Source organism: Loxodonta africana, chromosome 11 (assembly GCF_030014295.1).
Source record: "Loxodonta africana isolate mLoxAfr1 chromosome 11, mLoxAfr1.hap2, whole genome shotgun sequence".
Classification (NCBI taxonomy): Eukaryota; Metazoa; Chordata; class Mammalia; order Proboscidea; family Elephantidae; genus Loxodonta; species Loxodonta africana.
The window spans coordinates 95,715,505-95,734,548 of NC_087352.1; the positions used below are offsets into that span (position 1 = coordinate 95,715,505).

Here is a 19,044-nt window from a genome sequence, read left to right on the forward strand (position 1 = left end):
AACATAAAACAATTATTAACTCCAGAGGAATGAAAAAGCTGTGTAGGAAAGGAAAAGCATTCATAGCATACTACATGGCTCAGCTGTAAGCATGTTCTGCATAGTTCTTACAATGTAAACACTGAATAGTAAATCAATAAAAATATAACTGTATAGAAAGCATGGGGCATAGGAGCAGCCTGTTGAGGAGTGGACAAAAGAGAGTCAGATCTTCATCTTCCAAAACTGAGGTAAATTCCAAAAGAATCATTTTAAGAGTTTAAAGAAATTGCCTCTGGGGGTGGAAAAAATGGGGGGGAGGAGTGTGAGAGATGGCTGTTTTTCCTAATACGCATTGCTGTGAAGCCAATTCTAATTTATGGCAACCCCATGTTTTACTGAGTAGAACTGAGCTCCACAGGGTTTTTTTGGGCTATAATCTTTATGGAAGCAGATCACCAGGCCTTTCTTCCTTGGTGCCATGGGGTAGGTTCAAACCGCCAACCTTTCAGTTAGTAGCTAAGCACAAACCATTTAGACCACACAGGGACCTCTGTTTTCCCTAATAGTCCTCATAAAACTATTTGACTTATTAAACTACATGAGTGTTTAAACTTTGACAATATGTTAAAAAATGAAGGCAATACAAAACAAAAATAGACTATTACGAGCCAATAGTAACCCCCTCATGTTAGCACTTATCTTAGTCTTCCCTAAGAGTCAGGGGTCTGCGGGAGCAGGGACTGTTTTTTGCTTATCCCAAGAGCCTGCCAGATATAGAAGCTCAACAAATATTTGTGGGATGAATGACTTTTTCTTTAACAAAATGTATATGCAGATATGGGTAAGAGAGTGATGTTTTATAACAAAATGGTAACAGTAGTTATCCTTTGGTGGTGAGATTATGTGTATTTTGGGAAAAATTTTTCCTATACTTTATAAACATTCTTCAATTGATATGCATTACTTTGTAATGAGAAAAATTATTTTAAATTCTACTTCACAGACTAGGTTGGGAAAAATGCCAATTTTGAAATTGAAGAAAATACTTCACAGGAAATTTAATCATTTAAAGACAACTTAGACATCTAGGCTGTATTTATTGTGACTCTAGGCCTGTTGGTACAGTGGTTAAGAGCTCGGCTGCTAACCAAAAAGTCAGCAGTTCGAATCCACCAGCCGCTCCTTAGAAACCCTATGGGGTGGTTCTACTCTGTCCTATAGGGTTGCTATGGATTGGAATCCTTTAGACAGCAAAGGGTTTGTTTTGTTTCGGTTTCTATTTAAAAAGAGAAAAGATAAAGCAATGTAGAGCAAGATGCCCTAAAGTGCTTATTCGTGAAAGTCATTGTCCTAATGTCACATTTAAAAGCAAGGTGTGCTACAGGTAAGAATTATAACTGCTTCCTTAGCTATTCACTGCATTTGTGCTGCTTCACTTCAAAAAGAAAGTTTCAGAAACACAATTAAGATCAACCTCACTGGATACTTCTAACTTGGGGCTTAACTTTGCAAATATCTCATCAAAACTGTAGGAGAATGATTCTAATTTGCCTATTTAAAAAAAAAAAGCCAATTTTAAGTCCTGTAAATTCAGGTGAAAACACATAAATCATCCTTACACTGAAAAGCTTAGCATCTGTGCCTCCAGGCTACGCAAGTCTCAAATCATCAGCATTTCCTTGCTGGTGCCTAAGCCACGGGCTTTCACAGATCGCCCCATCAAAGCAATTTACTTACAAGAAACTTTATCTGCCAATTGCTACTGCTCCTGCAGATAAATTTGCCTGCCACATGTGTCTACTGCAGGGTATGTGTGCTATTCGAAGACCTGGGAAAGGTCCATGTTGTAAATCATAAATCCTATTTTTTGGAGAAGCACTGGAAATATTAACAGTGTCCAAGCCTAACCACACTGATTCCAATTTGGCAACTCCATGCATGTCAAAGTAGAACTGTGCTCCATCGGGTTTTCAATGGTCAATTTTTCAGAAGTAGATCTCCAGGCCTTTCTTCCGAGGTGCCTCTAGGTTAGCAGCGAGCATAGTAACTACTTGCACCACCCTGGCACTCCATGCCAGCTCCATGGTCCATGCCTAGCAAGATACAAAGAAGTTAGTTACCTGTAGCTTTCTTCATGCTGTTTCGAGGCTGAGCAGGCGTAGGGTGGGGGGTCCTCCCAGGATTCCCGGGACCTTCTTGGCAGTCTCCCCCTCTAAACCCGGGGCAGCATCTCCATTCCAACTGGGTCACTGTCTTGAACTTAGTGACATACCTGGGTCTGAAGCTCACTCGATACCTGTGGAAGGAAAGGGCAGCATTTCTGCATTGGCAGCTTTTCAAAGAACCTCTGTGCCTCCTAAGGCTGGACCCAAATGAAGAGGATTCGGGTGGAGCAGGGCTCTGCCTGCTGTCTCCAGGCAGACCTGGAAAGGATTATTAGTCTCCTCAGCCCAGCCTGGTCCCCTGGGGTCCAGCCCAAATTGGATCAGCCTCAGGGCACGGGCCACTGTCCTCCCTCCCTCAGATCCCCTATACCTGGCTCCTACCACAGTCCCACTTGATATGGTCATCTATTTCATTTTATCGTGGTAAAATATAAATAAAAGAAAAAGTGCCATTTTAACTATTTTTGAGGGTACAGTTCACTAAAATTAATTATACTCACCATGTTGCGTGATGTCACCACTGCCTATCTGACATGGACATTTTTATGCCTCCAAACTGAGCTTTTGTTTTGCCAACAAACTTCTTTCCTACAATTCGCTGCTTTGTGGAGATTTTTTCAGGCGTAACTCAGGGTTGTTTGGTTTCGTGTGTGTTTTAAGGACAAACGTCCCTGGTGCCCTGATCTCCCCTAACGTGCACAGAGTCACCTCTGCCTTCCTTCTCCAACATGAGCCAAGTTCAGGCCTGCAAGCCTGGGAGGCTGGGCCTCACACGGTTTGTGTCCAGATCTCTTTAAAAATACGCCCGGTCCACGCTGCTAACAACAGGGAAAGGGAAGCGGCATTGGAGCCGCTCAAAAAACTCTTAAAACACATGTTCCTGGAGAGCGTAAGTATTGGTTAAACCAACCACTGGACACCCAGGTTTTCTTTTTAAAACAATTTCCTGGGTGCAATAGAGGGGGTGGGGGGAGGAGGAATAGAAAATCAATGGGTCAGTTTTCTCATTTTTCATGTCAGAGAGTCAATCCAGGAGTCCACTGTCCCCCATCCTCCCCTCCCACTCCACCACCAGTGCCTTGCTCAGAGCGCAGACCCAACCCACAGCCACACAGGCCAGGTCCTCCGTGACTGACCCCCCAGCTCCTACTTTCTGGCCGGGAACCACCCCTCTCTGGCGCCTTTTCCCTTCATTTTTAACACCAGCACTACAGCTGGCCTTCATTTGGGGCCAATTCCCAGACAGAAACATGCACTTCCTGAGGGTTACTGATGAGGCCCGAGGAAGAGCTGGACAACCAGCTGAAGGAGCTGCAGCTGTGGGGGTAGGGGCTTGCAGAGGGGTCTAGGGAGCTCCCAGCCGCCAAGCCACTCCTTCTCAAGCACCAGCCTGTGGCAAGTAAAATTCAAAGTTACACTCCTCAGCAAAGCGGCTAATGTAAGGGGCCCTGGGCATCTTCCCTGAGAGCCGAAACCCTGATAAGCAAAACCTCAAACGCTGATGATCCACCTGCCAAGACCAGTGGAGGAGCCCCTCTGGAGCTCTAAGGTGGCGGTGCCAACAGATGTCACACTTGGCAGGCACGTTCGAGTTTCTCACCCTCCTCACCGTCGCTGCTTCAGCTTACCCTTTCAGGCAGTGTTTCTCAGCCTGGGCTGTGTGTTATAGACACCCAGCCAGTGGCCAGCGGGCAAACTCGGACTCACGGCGACCCCACGCACGTCAGAGTAGACCTGTGCTCCACTGGTTCTCAGTGGCTGACCTTTCAGCAGCAGATCACCTGGCCTTTCTTCTGAGGCACCTCGGGGTGCACTTGAACCTCTGACCTTTCAGTGAGCAGCCAAGTGCATTTGCACCACCCAAAGATTCCAAGAATCACCTAGGGGACTGTTAAAGAAAAAACACTTGGGTCTCCCCCTCGGAGATTCTGATGGGGACCAGGGCATTGGGATTTTGGGGTGCTCTGATGGGACCCTTTTTCAAGGAAAACTGAAGAGAAAGCCTGGAAAGTAAAACAGGAAAGTAAAGGCTGCCCTCCTGTGTGTGTGTGTGTGAGTATATCGTATATGTGTGTGTGTATACGTGAGTATGTGTGTGTGTGAGTGTATGCGTGTGTGTGTGTGGTAGGGGACACAAAGACCCTCCTTCTAGGCTCTTCAGTCTCTCTCATCCCCACCCCATCCCCATCAGCACCCCACGATTTATGTTTTCCCCTTTTCACGAATAAGAAAATAGGCTCAGAGAGGTTAAGTGACTTGCCCAAGTTCACACAGACAGGAAGTGGCGGGGCTGGAGCTTAAACCCAAGTGCTCCCCTTCAAAGCCCTGTGCTTCTCCCTCGTGCCCCATACTCCCCTCCCAGCCACAGAAAAAGCAATTGTCTCTGGAAATTGCCCCACCCAGAGATGTTCCAGAAGGCCCTAAGAGCTGGGGAAAAACACAGCCATCATCCCCATTCAGCAGACACTGCCGAGCGTCTAATTCCACATAGGGACACACCAGGCCTGGGCCCACCGCCGAACTTACCAAAAAAACCCTCTGTGTAGCCCTAGAAAATACAAAAAGAAGAAGGAAGAAGAATCCTACTTCATTGTTTTGCATACTTGGATAGAGAACATAATGCTAGAAGAATGTGTAATCTCAGAAAAACTTTGCTCCTCTGAGCATTGAAGAGTGAACACGAAAATGTGTTTGTTCTTGGATTTTGTTCACTGGCCAGTAGATGACAGCCCAGACTAAGCCCTTTAGGATATGGACAAAGAGCACAAAACACGTGCTCCTGGGCCCGTGGAGGGGGCGACCTCTCACCCCGCCCCTAGCTACACGAGCCAGAGTATAAGAAAGTTCTTGTTTTTTCAACATACTTCATTATTTTCTTTAAAAGCAGATATATTTTGGAGCCTGCTTGTAAGTTGGGATGTTCCCTGAAGTCTCCGCCCCCCCACCCCCATACGCATTCTCCTCATCCTGCAGTCGTTTCTGGCAACGGAGCCCAGGTCGACGACGTTCATGACAAAGTTTTCAACTCTAACATGTGCAGAAGGCCTTCCTGGTGAGCAGGACAGCTGGAAGTGATCAGGAGCCCCCTCTGGCGTGGGAAAGGCTCACGGTGCAGGATGACCGCAGTCTCTGGATGGATCTCGAGCAGCCAGGCCTCAGGCCTCAATGTGGGAGGAAGGAGGTCCAGGGCCAGCAGAAACTGGGTTCCTGCCTCCTCAGTGCCCAGCCAGAGGATTCCCAGAGGACAAGGGGGAATCAAGTGGGACCCAAACCTTCCTCTCCAATCAGGGCACTGCAGGGAAACAGCCTAGCTAGGGAGCGTTAGAAAATGGTCTTGGCCTTCGCTGTTGTTGTTAGGTGCTGTCCAGTCAGTTCTGACTCTTAGCGACCCTGTGTATAACAGAACAAAACACAGCCCAGTCCTACACCAGCCTCATAATCATTGCTATCTATGCTTGAGCCCATCGTTGCAGCCAGTGTGTCAACCCATCACCTCTTTATGTCCTTCTCTAGGGACTGGTGCCTCCTGATAACATGCCCAAAGTACGTGAGACGAAGTGTTGCCATCCTAGCTTCTAAAGAGTGTTCTGGCCGTATTTCTTCCAAGACAGATTTGTTCGTTCTTCTGGCAAAGTATGGTATATTCAATATTCCTTGTCAACACCATAATTCAAAGGCATCAACTCTTCCTCGGTCTTCCTTATTCATTGTCCAGCTTTCGCATGTATATGAGGTGACCGAAAACACCATGGCTTGGGTCAGGCGCATCTTAGTCCTCAAAGTGACATCCCTGCTTTTTAACACTTTAAAGAGGTCCTTTGCAGCAGATTTGCCCAACACATTGCCTCATCTGATTTCTTGACTGTTGCTTCCATAGGTGTTGATCGTGGATCCAAGTAAAACAAAATTCCTGACAACTCAGTCTTTTCTCTGTTTATCATGATGTTGCTTATTGGTCCAGTTGTGAGGATTTTTGTTTTATGTTGAGGTGTAATCCATACTGAAGGCTGTAGTCTTTGATCTTCATCAGCAAGTGCTCTAAGTCCTTTTACTTTCAGCAAACCTTGGCCCTTACTCATATCCCCTAAATTCTAATTTAATTGATCAGGGGATGGGCTCCCAGGCATCAGTACCTTTCATAAACTCCCCAAGTAACCCTCAGGTGTGAGAAGCACTGCCCCAGACACAGGCTCTGTTTCTGCCCCTACAGGGAACCCTCACAAGTGGGATCCAGGAGGTGCGGGTCTTGGAGACAGCCAGTATGGATGTGCTTGGCCACTGACAGTGAAGCTCAGACAAAGCAGCCCAGTGCAGCACTGGGGTCCCTGGGCCCATTTGGTGCCTAAACACGGAGCTGAACTCATCACAACTGTGAATCCTTGTACATAGCAACAGGAGGGCTTTAGAGAAAGAGAAGGGGAAAGCAAGGTGGGGTGAAGAGGTGAGGTGGGGCAGCCTGTGGCCATAGCCCCGAGTGGCCCTCACAGGTGCCGAGCACAGGAAGGCCGCTGTGGAGCAGAGCTCTCCCTCGGACAGCATGCAGTTATGGGCCCCACCGGAGACCAGGGCTCCGCCAGGGCTGCACCCGAGCCAGCCACCAGCACCAGCCCAGACTCCTTGACTTCGTTTCCTTGACTCTCCCTCGTAAACATCAAAGATTGTTTCTTTTTGACAACATGTCCATTTTTAAACAGTGTCTGACCCGTTGTAGGTGCTCAATAAATAATTAATTATTAATCATCAATCACCCAATCAGTAATTGGTTAATCAACAATTAACTAATTAGTTGATTAACCAGTTAATCGATTAATCATACTATATCTACTTTTGACAAGGTTTTCGGGTATCCAATATCCATATTAAAAGCCCCAGAGTCCTCCTGCCTAACCTGGAGCAGATGTGAATTCCTGGGTCTTCCCAGAGCCAAATGAAGCCCTAGATTCCTCTGGTCGTGTTGAAGGAACAGGACGAGAATCACACAGCAGTGCTGTCCCATATGGCTGCCGTTCACCACATGTGCCTATTCAGAATTAAATTAACTAAAGTTAAATAAAAATAGAAATTCAGATTTTCAGTTGTAGGAGACACATTAAGTGTTTAATAGCCACATGGGCTAGTGGCTACAGCTCTGGGCAGTGAAGATACCAAACCTACTATCACAGAAAGTTCTGTTGGACAGTGGTGACCTACAGATTCAGAGATTGCCGAGGGGACAGCGACAGGGCACCCGTCTGTCCACATCTTGATTCCTACCGCACGTGAACCCAAGTCTCCTTTCTCCCCCATCCCTCCTAGAACAACTTGTGGAATGCCTGAAAATACCCAAATGTTGTTTAGTCAGCCATCGCACAAGGTAAGAGCCTTTTCCCTGCCCGCATTTGGTATTTACCTGTATTTTATTCTTCCACAGGCTACCAAAACTCTGCACAAATAGAAAGCCCGGTGCCCCTTGGGGACACTAAATGTGACCTGGGTTTCTCCCAAGAACAGGCTTTCTAGTAAACTCCTTCCCAGGCCTGTCCCGAAAAGCCTGGAGCCAGCTACTCTTGCTTCGTGCCACGTGTGCGGTTCCACAACGTACCAGCTGAGATGGGGCTGGTGGGTGGGGACGTGGACTAGCAAGAAGGGTGGTGCGTCCTAGGCCTGGAGGAACGCCGCCTACCGTGCGAGAAGGAAAAGTCGCGTTGGGGGTGCGAGGTCATCTCGCCGAGTTTCAGGACGCTCACACAGCACACTCAGTCACCCACACTCAGCTGCCTCCCACGACTCCAAGTTGTTCCACAGAGCAGCTTTACAAAGAACGCAGCTTTACAAAGTTCGCTGTTAGTGTTTTAGTTTAGAAACTGACAAGACCCGGACCAATTTTCTAGGCACTACTGTGTGTCTTTACTATCATCAATAAGTGAGCTTTTAACAAAGTGACATTTTGCCAAAAGTAAATAGGCAGTAGAGGCTACACAATTTGAACTCAGAAGTGATTTCAGAACTACGTTGAAGGGAAGGTGGCTCTGCACCCAGGGGGAGAGAATACTTCCCACCTGAATGCACTTTGTTTCACTGACAATAAGAACTGATCCTTGAAATCGTGTGCATCAACAAAGAACATCTTTGCAATGTAATGTAAGGAGGCGGGCTGCTCTCCAAGGTTCCTTCAATGTGGACAAGCCTAGGAAAGTCTCCCCACACGAGTGATAAGGAACTAGGGGGCCTCCTGGCCTGTAAGGCACATCAAACACACAGATCAGAACTTTTATCTTTTTCAGCTACATTGCACACTTTTTTGGTGGAGCAAACAGTTAATCCAGTTAGCTGCTAACCAAAAGGTTGGAGGTTTGAGTCTACCCAGAGGCACCTCAGAACAAATGCCCGGTGATCCACCTGTGACAAATTAGCTGCTGAAAACCCTGTGGAGCACAGTTCTACTCTGACACACACAGGGTCACTAGGAGTCGAGGTTGACTTCAAAGCAATTGGAAAAAAAATGGAGAAGTTAAGAACATGGGGGCAAAGAAATGTGAACTCTTTTACCTGAATTTTTTAAGACAATTCATCTAAATTTTAAAAGCTGGAAAACTTGAGCAAAGATATTTTTGAAATACAAAATGTATCTAATGAATTTGAAGTCAGAATGGTGGGCCTTGATTACAAGCAGATTACAACATACCTTTGCATATTTGTTGAAAAATAACAGATCCTAGACCAAAGCAATGTATTCAAAATGAAAATGCACTCCTAGGAGACTGTCTCTTTCCCAGGACAAAGGATATGTTTGCTGGAGAAATCACAATTGTAAGCTGCTTATTTTTCCGTGACAACTTGAATTAATTTCTTGTGCAGGCAGAATGGTGAGTTAGATTTCAAAACCTAAAATCCTCTCTCCTTCTCAGGATTTTGTCCCAATCATATGGTGTAATGCGTACAAGTTTTCTTCACAATCCTCCAATCTATCACTGCTCTGAGCCCCAGGAAAGAGAAATTCCACAATCCTGAGGGAAGGTGGTTAAAGAAAACCACAGAGGCTTGGCTGCAAGGCTTATCCCAGCTAGGTCGCAAGAGATAGTGAAGACGCCTTCCTTCTGTGCACACTTGCATTGCTGAAAATGACCTCATCTTGGAGCGCAAGGCGTGTCCAACACCATGAAATATAACTTCGGCATGTGTTCCAATGAGTCCACATACTTATTTGTAGCTCACTTCGGAAGATGCATTTCCCAGCTCAAGTCTGTGCCTCACAGAGGGAGGAGGGTGAGCTTGGAGTGTCCCAGGAGCCTGAGCTCACTGTGACAGCTTTCTGGTGGGATGAGTAACCCAGGATTCCAAAAATGTCCACGTTTTCCTACGGAATTCTTTTGGGAAGGCCATCATTGCTATAGGCTGTCTCCCTGACATAAATTCTACACTGTTCCATTTCTCAGACTTACATCATGTTTCCCTGTTCCAGGAGCCCTCTCTCCCCGATCACTCCCTAATGAACGCACTGTCTGTGTTCCCACAGTGTGGACCATGAGGGCATCTGCTGACCTAGGACGCTCACCATAAACATAACTTCCTGTGGTTTCATGATCAAAACCTTTCTTTTCGAGCCACCAAAGAGTTCTCTCTTGATTATTTCCCTTTTTTAATTGCCCAAATTCTTCTGTAAAAGTCACAATAATTTTGAAATTATTTTTCTTCTATTTCCCTTGACCTGGCCTCTCTGTGGTTTGCAACCTCCATTCCTCCCTCATCAAGGATCTCAGCCACTGACGGAGCTTCTTCTGCAGCTCCACATCTTCCCGTCAATCTTCAACTTGCAGCTACACACCCAGTGTTCTCAGTGCTGCTTTTAGATACTCAAAGAGAATTGGCTATGGTAAAAAAAAAAAAAAAAAAAACCACACACACACATAATCGGTTTCAGAGCTTTGGGTGAAGACACGGACGTGGAAAAGCTCTTAAAGAGGCCACATTTGTAATCTAGCAGAAGTCACTTAGAAATAGACAGCTGTCCTAGCTGGCTCCAACTTATGGTGACTTTATGTACAACAGAAAGAAATATTGCCCAGTCCTGCATCATCCTCATGACCACCAGCATGTTAGAGCCCATCACTGCAGCCATTACACCAATCATCTCACCAAGGGTGTCCTCGTCCTGGTTGGCACTCTACTTCACCTAACATGACGTCGTCCTCCAACAACACCTCCCTTCTGGTGATGTGTCCAAAGCAAGCGATTCGAACGATGTTCTGTTGGGATCCATAGGGTTTTCGCTGGCTAGTTTTCAGAATGAGAATCTCCAGGCCTTTCTTCCCAGTTTGTCTTAGTCTATAAACTTAGCTGAAACCTGCCCACCATGGGTGACCCTGCTGGCATTTCAAATACCAGTGCACAGCTTCCGGTATGATAGCAATCTGCAAGCCACCACAGTACGACACACTGTCAGATGGGTGAGAGGGCAGAAGTCACTTAGAAGCGTAGAAAACTTAGAGACAGTGGGAGTTTCTCTGCAGATGTAAAAACATTTTCATCCTTTGGGCCAATTCATTCTCAATTAAAAAAATAATTTGGGAATGGAAAACTTGCGTTTCTTTTCTACTTTATGAGGACATTGGGGAAAAAGGCCCAAAACCTTATAACCCAATTTCATATTAACATTCGCATTGCCCAAGTAAGCACAGCATTACTTAATATTTTTTTTTAATTTACACTTGCACAATGAGCTGGAGACATTTTGGGTCACCTGTACTCTGCTTGGAAGGGGCGTGGTTTTTACGTGGAAGTATGACCTTCACCCAGCTCATCCCCAAGCCTGAAAGCATGGACAAGTACCTAGAGGGTGGGGGGATGTTGCTCAGTAAGATAAAAGAGGAGAAATTTTGTTATTTTGCTTTTAAAAGGGAGGAGGTGCTGGAGGAGGAGGAGGCCAGGAAGGAAGGGAAATGAGAAGGAGAAGCTGGACAAACCTGGGGTGGCCAGCAGGGTTTGAAGGTTGGAATTATCTACCATGTCCTTTAAGCCATTCTAAGCTCTCACTGCCCACGCATGCTTTGTGGGACTGGAGTTTTATTGGAGAGCTTAAGGGGTCTGTGCCCCTACCTAGGTCAACCCAAAGTGGTCTGAAAGAGCCACACAGAACCCAGGTCGCAGCAGGGCATGGGACAGTCGGCCTTGGGAATTGTCACTGTGCCCTGGTGGCACAGTGGTTAAGGGCTACAGCTGCTAACCAAAAGGTCAGCAGTTTGAGTCCACCAGGCGCTCCCTGGAAATCCTATGGGGAAGTTCTACTCTGTCCTCTGGCTTGCTAGGAGCTGGAGTTGACTCATAAGCAACAGGTTTGGTTTTGGTTTTAGAGGGAAGATTTGAGGATTCCACAGCTCTTGTAAATTGGAATAAAACAAATATGTAGTTTTTGTTTTGTTTTGGGGTTTTGATTTTTTTTTTATTGTGGTAAATATATGTATAACAAAACATTTGTCATGTCTGTCATTTCAACCATTTTTACATGTACGACTCAGTGACGTTAGTTACATGTAAGTACCACCACTATCTGTTCCCAGTTTTTTTCATCAGCCTTAACAGAGACTCAGTGCCCTGGAAGTAATACCCCCTCCTTGCCCTCCCACTCGTCCCTGGTAACCACTAATAAACTTTGCCCTCTATGCATAATACATAGATTTTTGTGGTGAAATGTGGTCCAGCCAACATCTGTCAAAAAGTTTAAAATATATATGACTTGTTTTCCCTTTCTTTAAAATTATGCTTTTGGACAGACTACAGTTGTCCAAACGTATAGACTCTGTAACTAAAAACTGAAAGTTGAAGTCGGTTTATCAGATTCATAACAATGGGAGGGAAGACGAGCAAAAAGTGTGTGCTCAAATGCACAAGTAAGCACTCACTGTATTTTCAAAGAGGCAACAAAATTAGCCTTTAAAATAATTCCCTGTATTTTCAGTGTTTAACTTTCTCAAAGAGCAGTTATTTCTTTGGTGGTTGGACCCTCACAATAGCACCAAATCATTCTTGGTAGTTATGTAACGTGAACCTTCACACAATGAGAGGTGTATTATATATTATAGAGACTGTCAATGTACACTTAGACCTGGGCAGAAAAAACCATTTTTTTAATTGTGGTAAATATACATGTTTTGGCTTTCTTTTTTATCTATTCATTCTGCAAACGCTCTTTGGGTGCCTACCAGTGGTTCTCTGACACCACACGACAACTTTCTTTGAGAATCAGTATCCACTAGGGAACAACCGTTATTATGTGGAGACCGTACAGAGAATACATGTATGATTCTACTACCCATAACAACGGTGGCTGTTCTAGTCCCATCTCAGCCAGGCAGAACCCAAAAACTTCTCTACCCCTCAGCTACCTCAAATACAAATTAGGGTTTATAATATTTACCCCTCTTCTACCTTCCATACAACAGAAGAATAAAACTAGATCAACTGCTGTGAAAGCACTTTGAAACTGTAAAGCTTTATGTAAATGAAAGATTATTTACCCTAAGGCAAAGATTTTCATCAAGACTAAAAATATGGGTTCTTTCTTCAATAATGGATTCAAGGGTCCACGTGAAGGATTCAAGTTAATTCCTGATTACCAAAATGAGGAATAATGAGGTAATTGTCTCGTGGATAAAAACAATCCTGTGAGAACTTCCAAATGGCAGTCGGTAAACTACTTCATCTTCCCTTGTAGCGTGTGGTCCTTTTCATCAATACCCTTACGGAGTAACACAGGGTGCTCAGTGCCCAATCATCATATATCCTTACAACCACAAGGTGCTGCTCTGCCATCAAGCACACAGGGGTGCAGAAGGCTGTGGTGGTTTATTTCATGGGTCAGTTTGGCCATGCTACGGTTCCCAGTGGTTTGGCCAAACACTAGTCTAGTTGCAGTCTTAGAGTAGTTACATGTGATTAAATTAATTGGCCTTGGATAGCCCAGATTACCTTCCATTAAAAAAAAAAAGGTAGCCTAATTCCCTGAGTTATAAAAGGACCAGAATAGACACAGATATACACACAAGGGAAGACAGGAGCCTCGTGAGGATCATCTACAAGCCAAAGAACCAAGGAACACACAGGGCTACCGACAAGGAAAGACTTGACGGGGCTAAGACCTTGATATGGACTTTCAGCTTCCAGAACTGTCAAAAAATAAATTCTGTTCTTTAACACCACCCTTTTGCATGTTTTATGACAGCAGCACTAGGCAACTAAGACACAGGCCTAGTAGTTACCTGCTAATTCTAACGCCGTCCCTTTCTCTCATTGTCTCCAATGCTTGGTCCACTGCTCCTGTTCAGATTCTTGTTACGTCTGGCATGGACTCTGACCAGTCTAACAGGGCCCCTCCCCTGCACCCCTCGCCCCAGCCCCATTACCTCCCCACTCAAATCCATTCTGTACATGTTGCCAGACTGACATTGGAAAGCAGAGGCCTGATGGTGTCCCTGATCAAAAGTCTTCCATGAATCTCCTTTGTCTAAAGAATGAAGTCCAAAATCCCAATGCTGGTATTCAAAATCCTATAAGATCTGGCCTCAGTCTACCTCCCCAGCCTTACTTCCCATTTCCACCCTTCGTGCACCCCATACTCCGGCCTAACAGTACTATTCCTACTCCCTGTGGATGTCCCTTACTTTCCCACCTCTGGGGCTTTGCTCGTGTTTTTCCTGGCATGTGCTGTCCTTCTCACATCTGCGTATGCTCAGCTAGAGCCTTCCTTCAAAGTCCCGCTAAGCTGTCATCACCTACAAACAAGTTCTCAGATTCCTCCTGTCTGGAAATAATTTCTTCCACCTCTGATCACCCTCAGTACTTTATTTCTGCTTCTCTTATTGCAATTTTCATTTCTACCTTTTAGTTTATGATTACCTCTGTTCATGTCTCACTTCACCTACTGGACATGAACTTCTGGAGGGCAGAGAGAGGCCATGTTCCCTGCTGTGTTTTGTAGAGCCTGGTCCTATGCCAGACGTAGGCCTTATGCTTAAATATTTGTTAATGAAACTGAGTAATCAACAGTCTTCAAATATTAAGTCTTATTTCAACCCTACTGAGGTTTCTGCCAGTACAAAATGCTTTACGATAGTTATATATCCTTAATTCAACATTTTCCAATTATGTGCCGTTAATCCAAGTCACGGTGGCACAGTGATTAAAGTACTTGGCCGCTAACCAAAAGGTCAGCAGTTCAAACCCGCCAGCTGCTCCATGGGAGAAAGATGTGGCAGTGTGCTTCTGTAAAGATTTACAGCCTTGGAAACTCCATAGGGCCGTTCTACTCTGTCCTACAGCATTGCTGTGAGTTGGAATTGACTTGACAGAAGCAGGGTTTTTTTTTTTTTGTAATCCAAGCCATGGTATTTTCAATCATCTCATGTGCATCTCATGTGAAAGCTGGACAATGAATAAGGAAGATCAAAGAAGAATTGATGCCTTTGAATTATGGTGTTGGCAAAGAATATTGAATACACCATGGACTTTCAGAAGAATGAAGAAATCTGTCTTGGAAGAAGTACAGCCAGAATGCTCCTTAGAAGTGAGGATGGTGAGACTTCATCTCATGTACTTTGGACATGTTATCACGAGGGATTAGTCCCTGAAGAAGGACATCATGCTTGGTAAAGCAGAGGGTCAGCAAAAAAGAGGAAGACCCTCAATGAGATGGACTGACTCAGTGCCTACAACAATGGGCTCAAGCATAGCAATGATTGTAAGGATGGCACAGGACCAGGCAGTGTTTTGTTCTGTTGTACATAGGGTCACCACACTCATGGGGTTTCACTGGATAATTTTTGTAAGTAAGTAAATTTCTAGACCTTTCTTCCTAGTCTGTCTTAGCCTATAAACTCTGCTGCGTGACCCTGCTGGTATTTGAAATACCAATGACATATCTTCTAGCATCACAGCAACACACAAGTCACCACAAGTCAGTCATGGAGACAAACTGATAGACGGGTGGTAGGTTTACATTTATAGCTTGGGTTGTAAGGATTGTAAGGATGGCACAGGACCAGGCAGTGTTTTGTTCTGTTGTACATAGGGTCGCCATGAGTTAGAACCGACTCGACGGCACCTAACAACAACAACAACCCAGTACTAAAGTCACTCCTGAAGTTCACAGTTCAGCCAAAGATTAGACAGGCCCATAAAACAAAACAAGCCTAAATGGGCACACCAGCCCAGAGGCAGGGACAAGAAGGCAGGAGGGGACAGGAAAGCTGGTAATGGGAAACCCAAGGTCAAGAAGGGGAGAGTGTTCACATGTCGTGGGGTTGGCAACCAATGTCACAAAACAGTATGTGTATTAACCGTTTAGTGAGAAAGTAATTTGCTCTGTAAACCTTCATCTAAAGTACAATAAATAAGTAAATAAATAAATAAATACCTGCTTTCAAATAAAAAAATAATTATCCAGTGAAAACCCTCTGGATCACAACAGAATATTGTCTGATTGAGTGCTGGAAAATGAGCCTCCTAATTTGGAAGGCACTCAAAATACACAGCGGCTGCAACAATGGACTCGAGCCAACTTGAGCACCGTGAAGATCGTGCAGGACCAGGCAATATCTCCTTCTGTCGTACATGGGGTCGCCACGAGTCAGAGTCAACTCATCAGCAGCGAACAGCAACGTGAAATATGAAATGTGGTTTTCTACTCCGTTATTTATTTTTTTTAACAAGGATGTTATCTAGTGTTTTACATCTGTTATGTATTTACCATCTCGGTTGTTCTGGAAAATCAGGGCAGAGTCCTGGTGGCATAGAGGTTAAGAGCTCAGCTGCTAGTCAAGAGATTGGCAGTTTGAATCCACCAGCTCCTCCTGGGAAACCCTATGGGGCAGTTCTACTCTGTCCTTTTGGGTGGGTCGCTATGAGTCAGAATTGCCTCGACAGCAACGGGTTTGTTTTTTTTTTAACATTATAATCAATATAAAGAATATTCTACACTCTGAATCCCATAAGTCTTCAGGTACAAAATAACTATATACAAACAAGTGTATGTACCTCCAAAGGAATAATATTACTCAGCAATAAAAAGTAATCAACTATTGACACATGGTACAACAACATCGAATTTCAAAATAATTACACTAAATGAAAGAAACCAGACCACGAAAGACTACATGCTGTATGGCTCCATTTACATAAAACTCTAGAAAATGCAAACTAACCTACTGAAACCACAGTGGTTGGTTGCTTGTTGGGGGTGGTGGTATGTGGGGAGAGACACAAGGGAGGAAGGACAAAGGGGTCAAGGAAGCTTTTGAGGGTGGTGGATATAGCCACTATCTTCATTGTGCTATTGACTCCATTGGTATAAACATATGCCGAAGCACTGAATTATACAAGTTTAATTTGGTACAGTTTATTGCATATAAATTTATACCTCAATAAAGCTGTTAAAAAAAAAAAGTATTTCAGCATTGTTGTTGTTAGGTACTGTTGTGTTGGTTCCGACTCATAGCAACCCTATGGTACAGAGTAGAACTGCCCCACAGGGTTTCCAGAGAGTGGCTGCTGGATTCGAACTGCTGAGCTTTTGGTCAGCAGCCAAGCCCTTACACAGTGGGTAAGGGATCCTTAGGGTATTTTAAAATCTCTTCAGTACTATGAAAGCAAAGCTCTAGATAGTCCTATCTTGACTATCCAATAATGTATCTTAATTAAGTCAAAACCAACATTGGCATCATTAAGTCTTTTTCAGAGTTTCTAAAGGAGTTTTTTTTTTTTTTAATGTACAAGATTACCCTTCATACACACAACACATCGTTTTTGCCGAGTGGGAATTCATGCCCAGTTGTTAGTTTCGTTGCTAACGGTTAAGTGATGAACTATTACTCGAAAGGTTAGAGGTTCTGACTTACCCAGAGGCGCTTCAGAAGACAGGCCTGGCAGTCTGCTTCCAAAAAGTCCCGGCTCTGAAAGCCCTGTGGAGTTCTACTCTGCACACACGGGGTCGCCATGAGTCAAAATCGACTCAAAGGCAAATACCAACAACGAAGGTATGGGATCGGTGATTAAGAAAGACTGTCGTAACGTGATTTTTTTAAATAACTGCCTTCAAATCTCCCATTTTATGTAAAATAACATAAAATGTCAAAATCTATTTTAATATTTTTGAAAATAAAGCAAAAAGTGATATGAATAGGCATTATTTCTTTTCCAGTGATGATTCTCTGGGACAACGGTGTTTAGAACACCTTGCTATTTGGTTCAGAAAACAAATCACAGCCTAGAAAGTGAACAGTAACACCTGTGAGGAACGTGCTCCCCAGAACAATCAACCTTCCGAGACCAAAAGGGCAGTGTTTGCCCAAAAGCAAAGTTCAGAATCCAGGAAGGGGCAGGGAAGCTGGGTGAATGGAAACGGGGACCCTGGGTAGAAGTGGGGAGAGTGCTGACACATTGAGGGGATGGCAACCAATGTCATGAAACAAGCTGTGTGTAAATTTGTAGAATGGGAAACTAACTTGTTCTGTAAACTGTTAACCTAAAGTAAGATAAAAAACCAAAACAACCCATTGCCATCAAGTCCGACTCACAGCAACTCCAATGGACAGAGTAGAACTGCCCCACAGAGTTTCCAAGGAATGCCTGGTGGATTTGAACTGCCAACCTTTTGGTTAACAGCTGTAGCTCTTAACCACTGCGCCACCAGAGTTTCCTATAAAATGTTAAAAAAAAAAAATCAAAGAAACAGATCACAAATGGTATTTCTGCTTTCCTTCCTGCAGCATCGGTGAGAAGAAAATCTGTGTTTTATCTTGCTAGTTGTTTTCTGCAATTATGCAACAGAATGACTCCCAAATATCTTGAAAGTGGCCAGAAGATGATGCAATGGGCAGTGGATGGAAAATGGATGTGCTGTTGATCAGGACCAAGCTGGGTCCTGGCCAGTGAGGTTGCTGCCCAGCTGAAAGGAGCTGGAAAACCTCCAAGGTAGGTCTTCCAGACATATCTACCACTTGTCGGGATAGTAGACCCAATTCAAAATTCTGGAATGTTCCAAAATACTAAGAAAATCTTGGCTATGTCTAAAGTCCTTGGGTGATGCAAATGGTTAACATGCTTGGCTGCAACCCAAAGGTTGGAGGCCACCCAGAGGCACCTTGGAAGAAAGGCCTGGAGATCTACTTCTGGGAAATCAGCCACTGAAACCCCTATGGAGCACAGCTGTACTCTGACACACTTTCGGTTGCCACGAGTCAGAGTTGACCCCACAGCAACTGGGCTGGGTTTTTTTTTTTTTTTTTTTTAACTCTGCCATCCTTCTCAAGACCTTCATTCAATCAGCATGGTGAGATTTTTGTGGGGTTAAAAGCTAACAGGAACCAGAAAGAAGCTTTAGTGGTAAAGAAGGGGTAGGATTGTGAAACTCTCACCCCCGCTCTGAGTTCTGTTGCAATCACCGAGCCCACAGCTTTCATCCTCCTGGTTCAAGATATGTGGAAGAGGGTTGAGTGGAAAAACCTCAGTTAGCATAAAAACAAACTGCATTCTAACCACTACAGTTTAGAAATGATTTTTATGTCCTCATTATCCTCTAACATTGTCCTCTGAAGCACATGTAGAGAAAGAACTTCAAGCAAGAGGAAATAAATCTTTGTGAAAAAATAGCCTAATGAAGCTCACCTGTTAGGCTGTACCTGTACAGTCACAAATGTGTACAGAGGCTAGAACAGCTAAAAAAAAAACGTTGAGAAGTCACACAGCAAATTCTCTTTCATCAAAATGGCCACCTGGAGGAGGTTTCATCTAAACAATTATCCTTTAAACCAAATGTGTGGGTGTCTAATAAAAGCATAAGAAAATACATTTTTCTAAAACGCTGACATTACAAAGGATAATTTTTAGGCACATTCTCTAATCTTGTAATAAGAGGAGCTGGGTCCTT

General features: G+C 44.4%; 1 protein-coding gene across 2 annotated transcripts in view; it reads right to left on the minus strand.

The window, feature by feature from the left end:
• Positions 1–19,044, minus strand: part of EMILIN2 (elastin microfibril interfacer 2) — a 65,716-nt gene that overhangs the window by 33,859 nt on the left and 12,813 nt on the right. For both annotated transcript variants that reach the window (XM_064294691.1, XM_064294692.1), the window contains exon 3: positions 2,103–2,278. In XM_064294691.1, the coding sequence (XP_064150761.1) occupies positions 2,103–2,278 (176 nt within the window). The remainder of the gene's footprint in view (positions 1–2,102; positions 2,279–19,044) is intronic.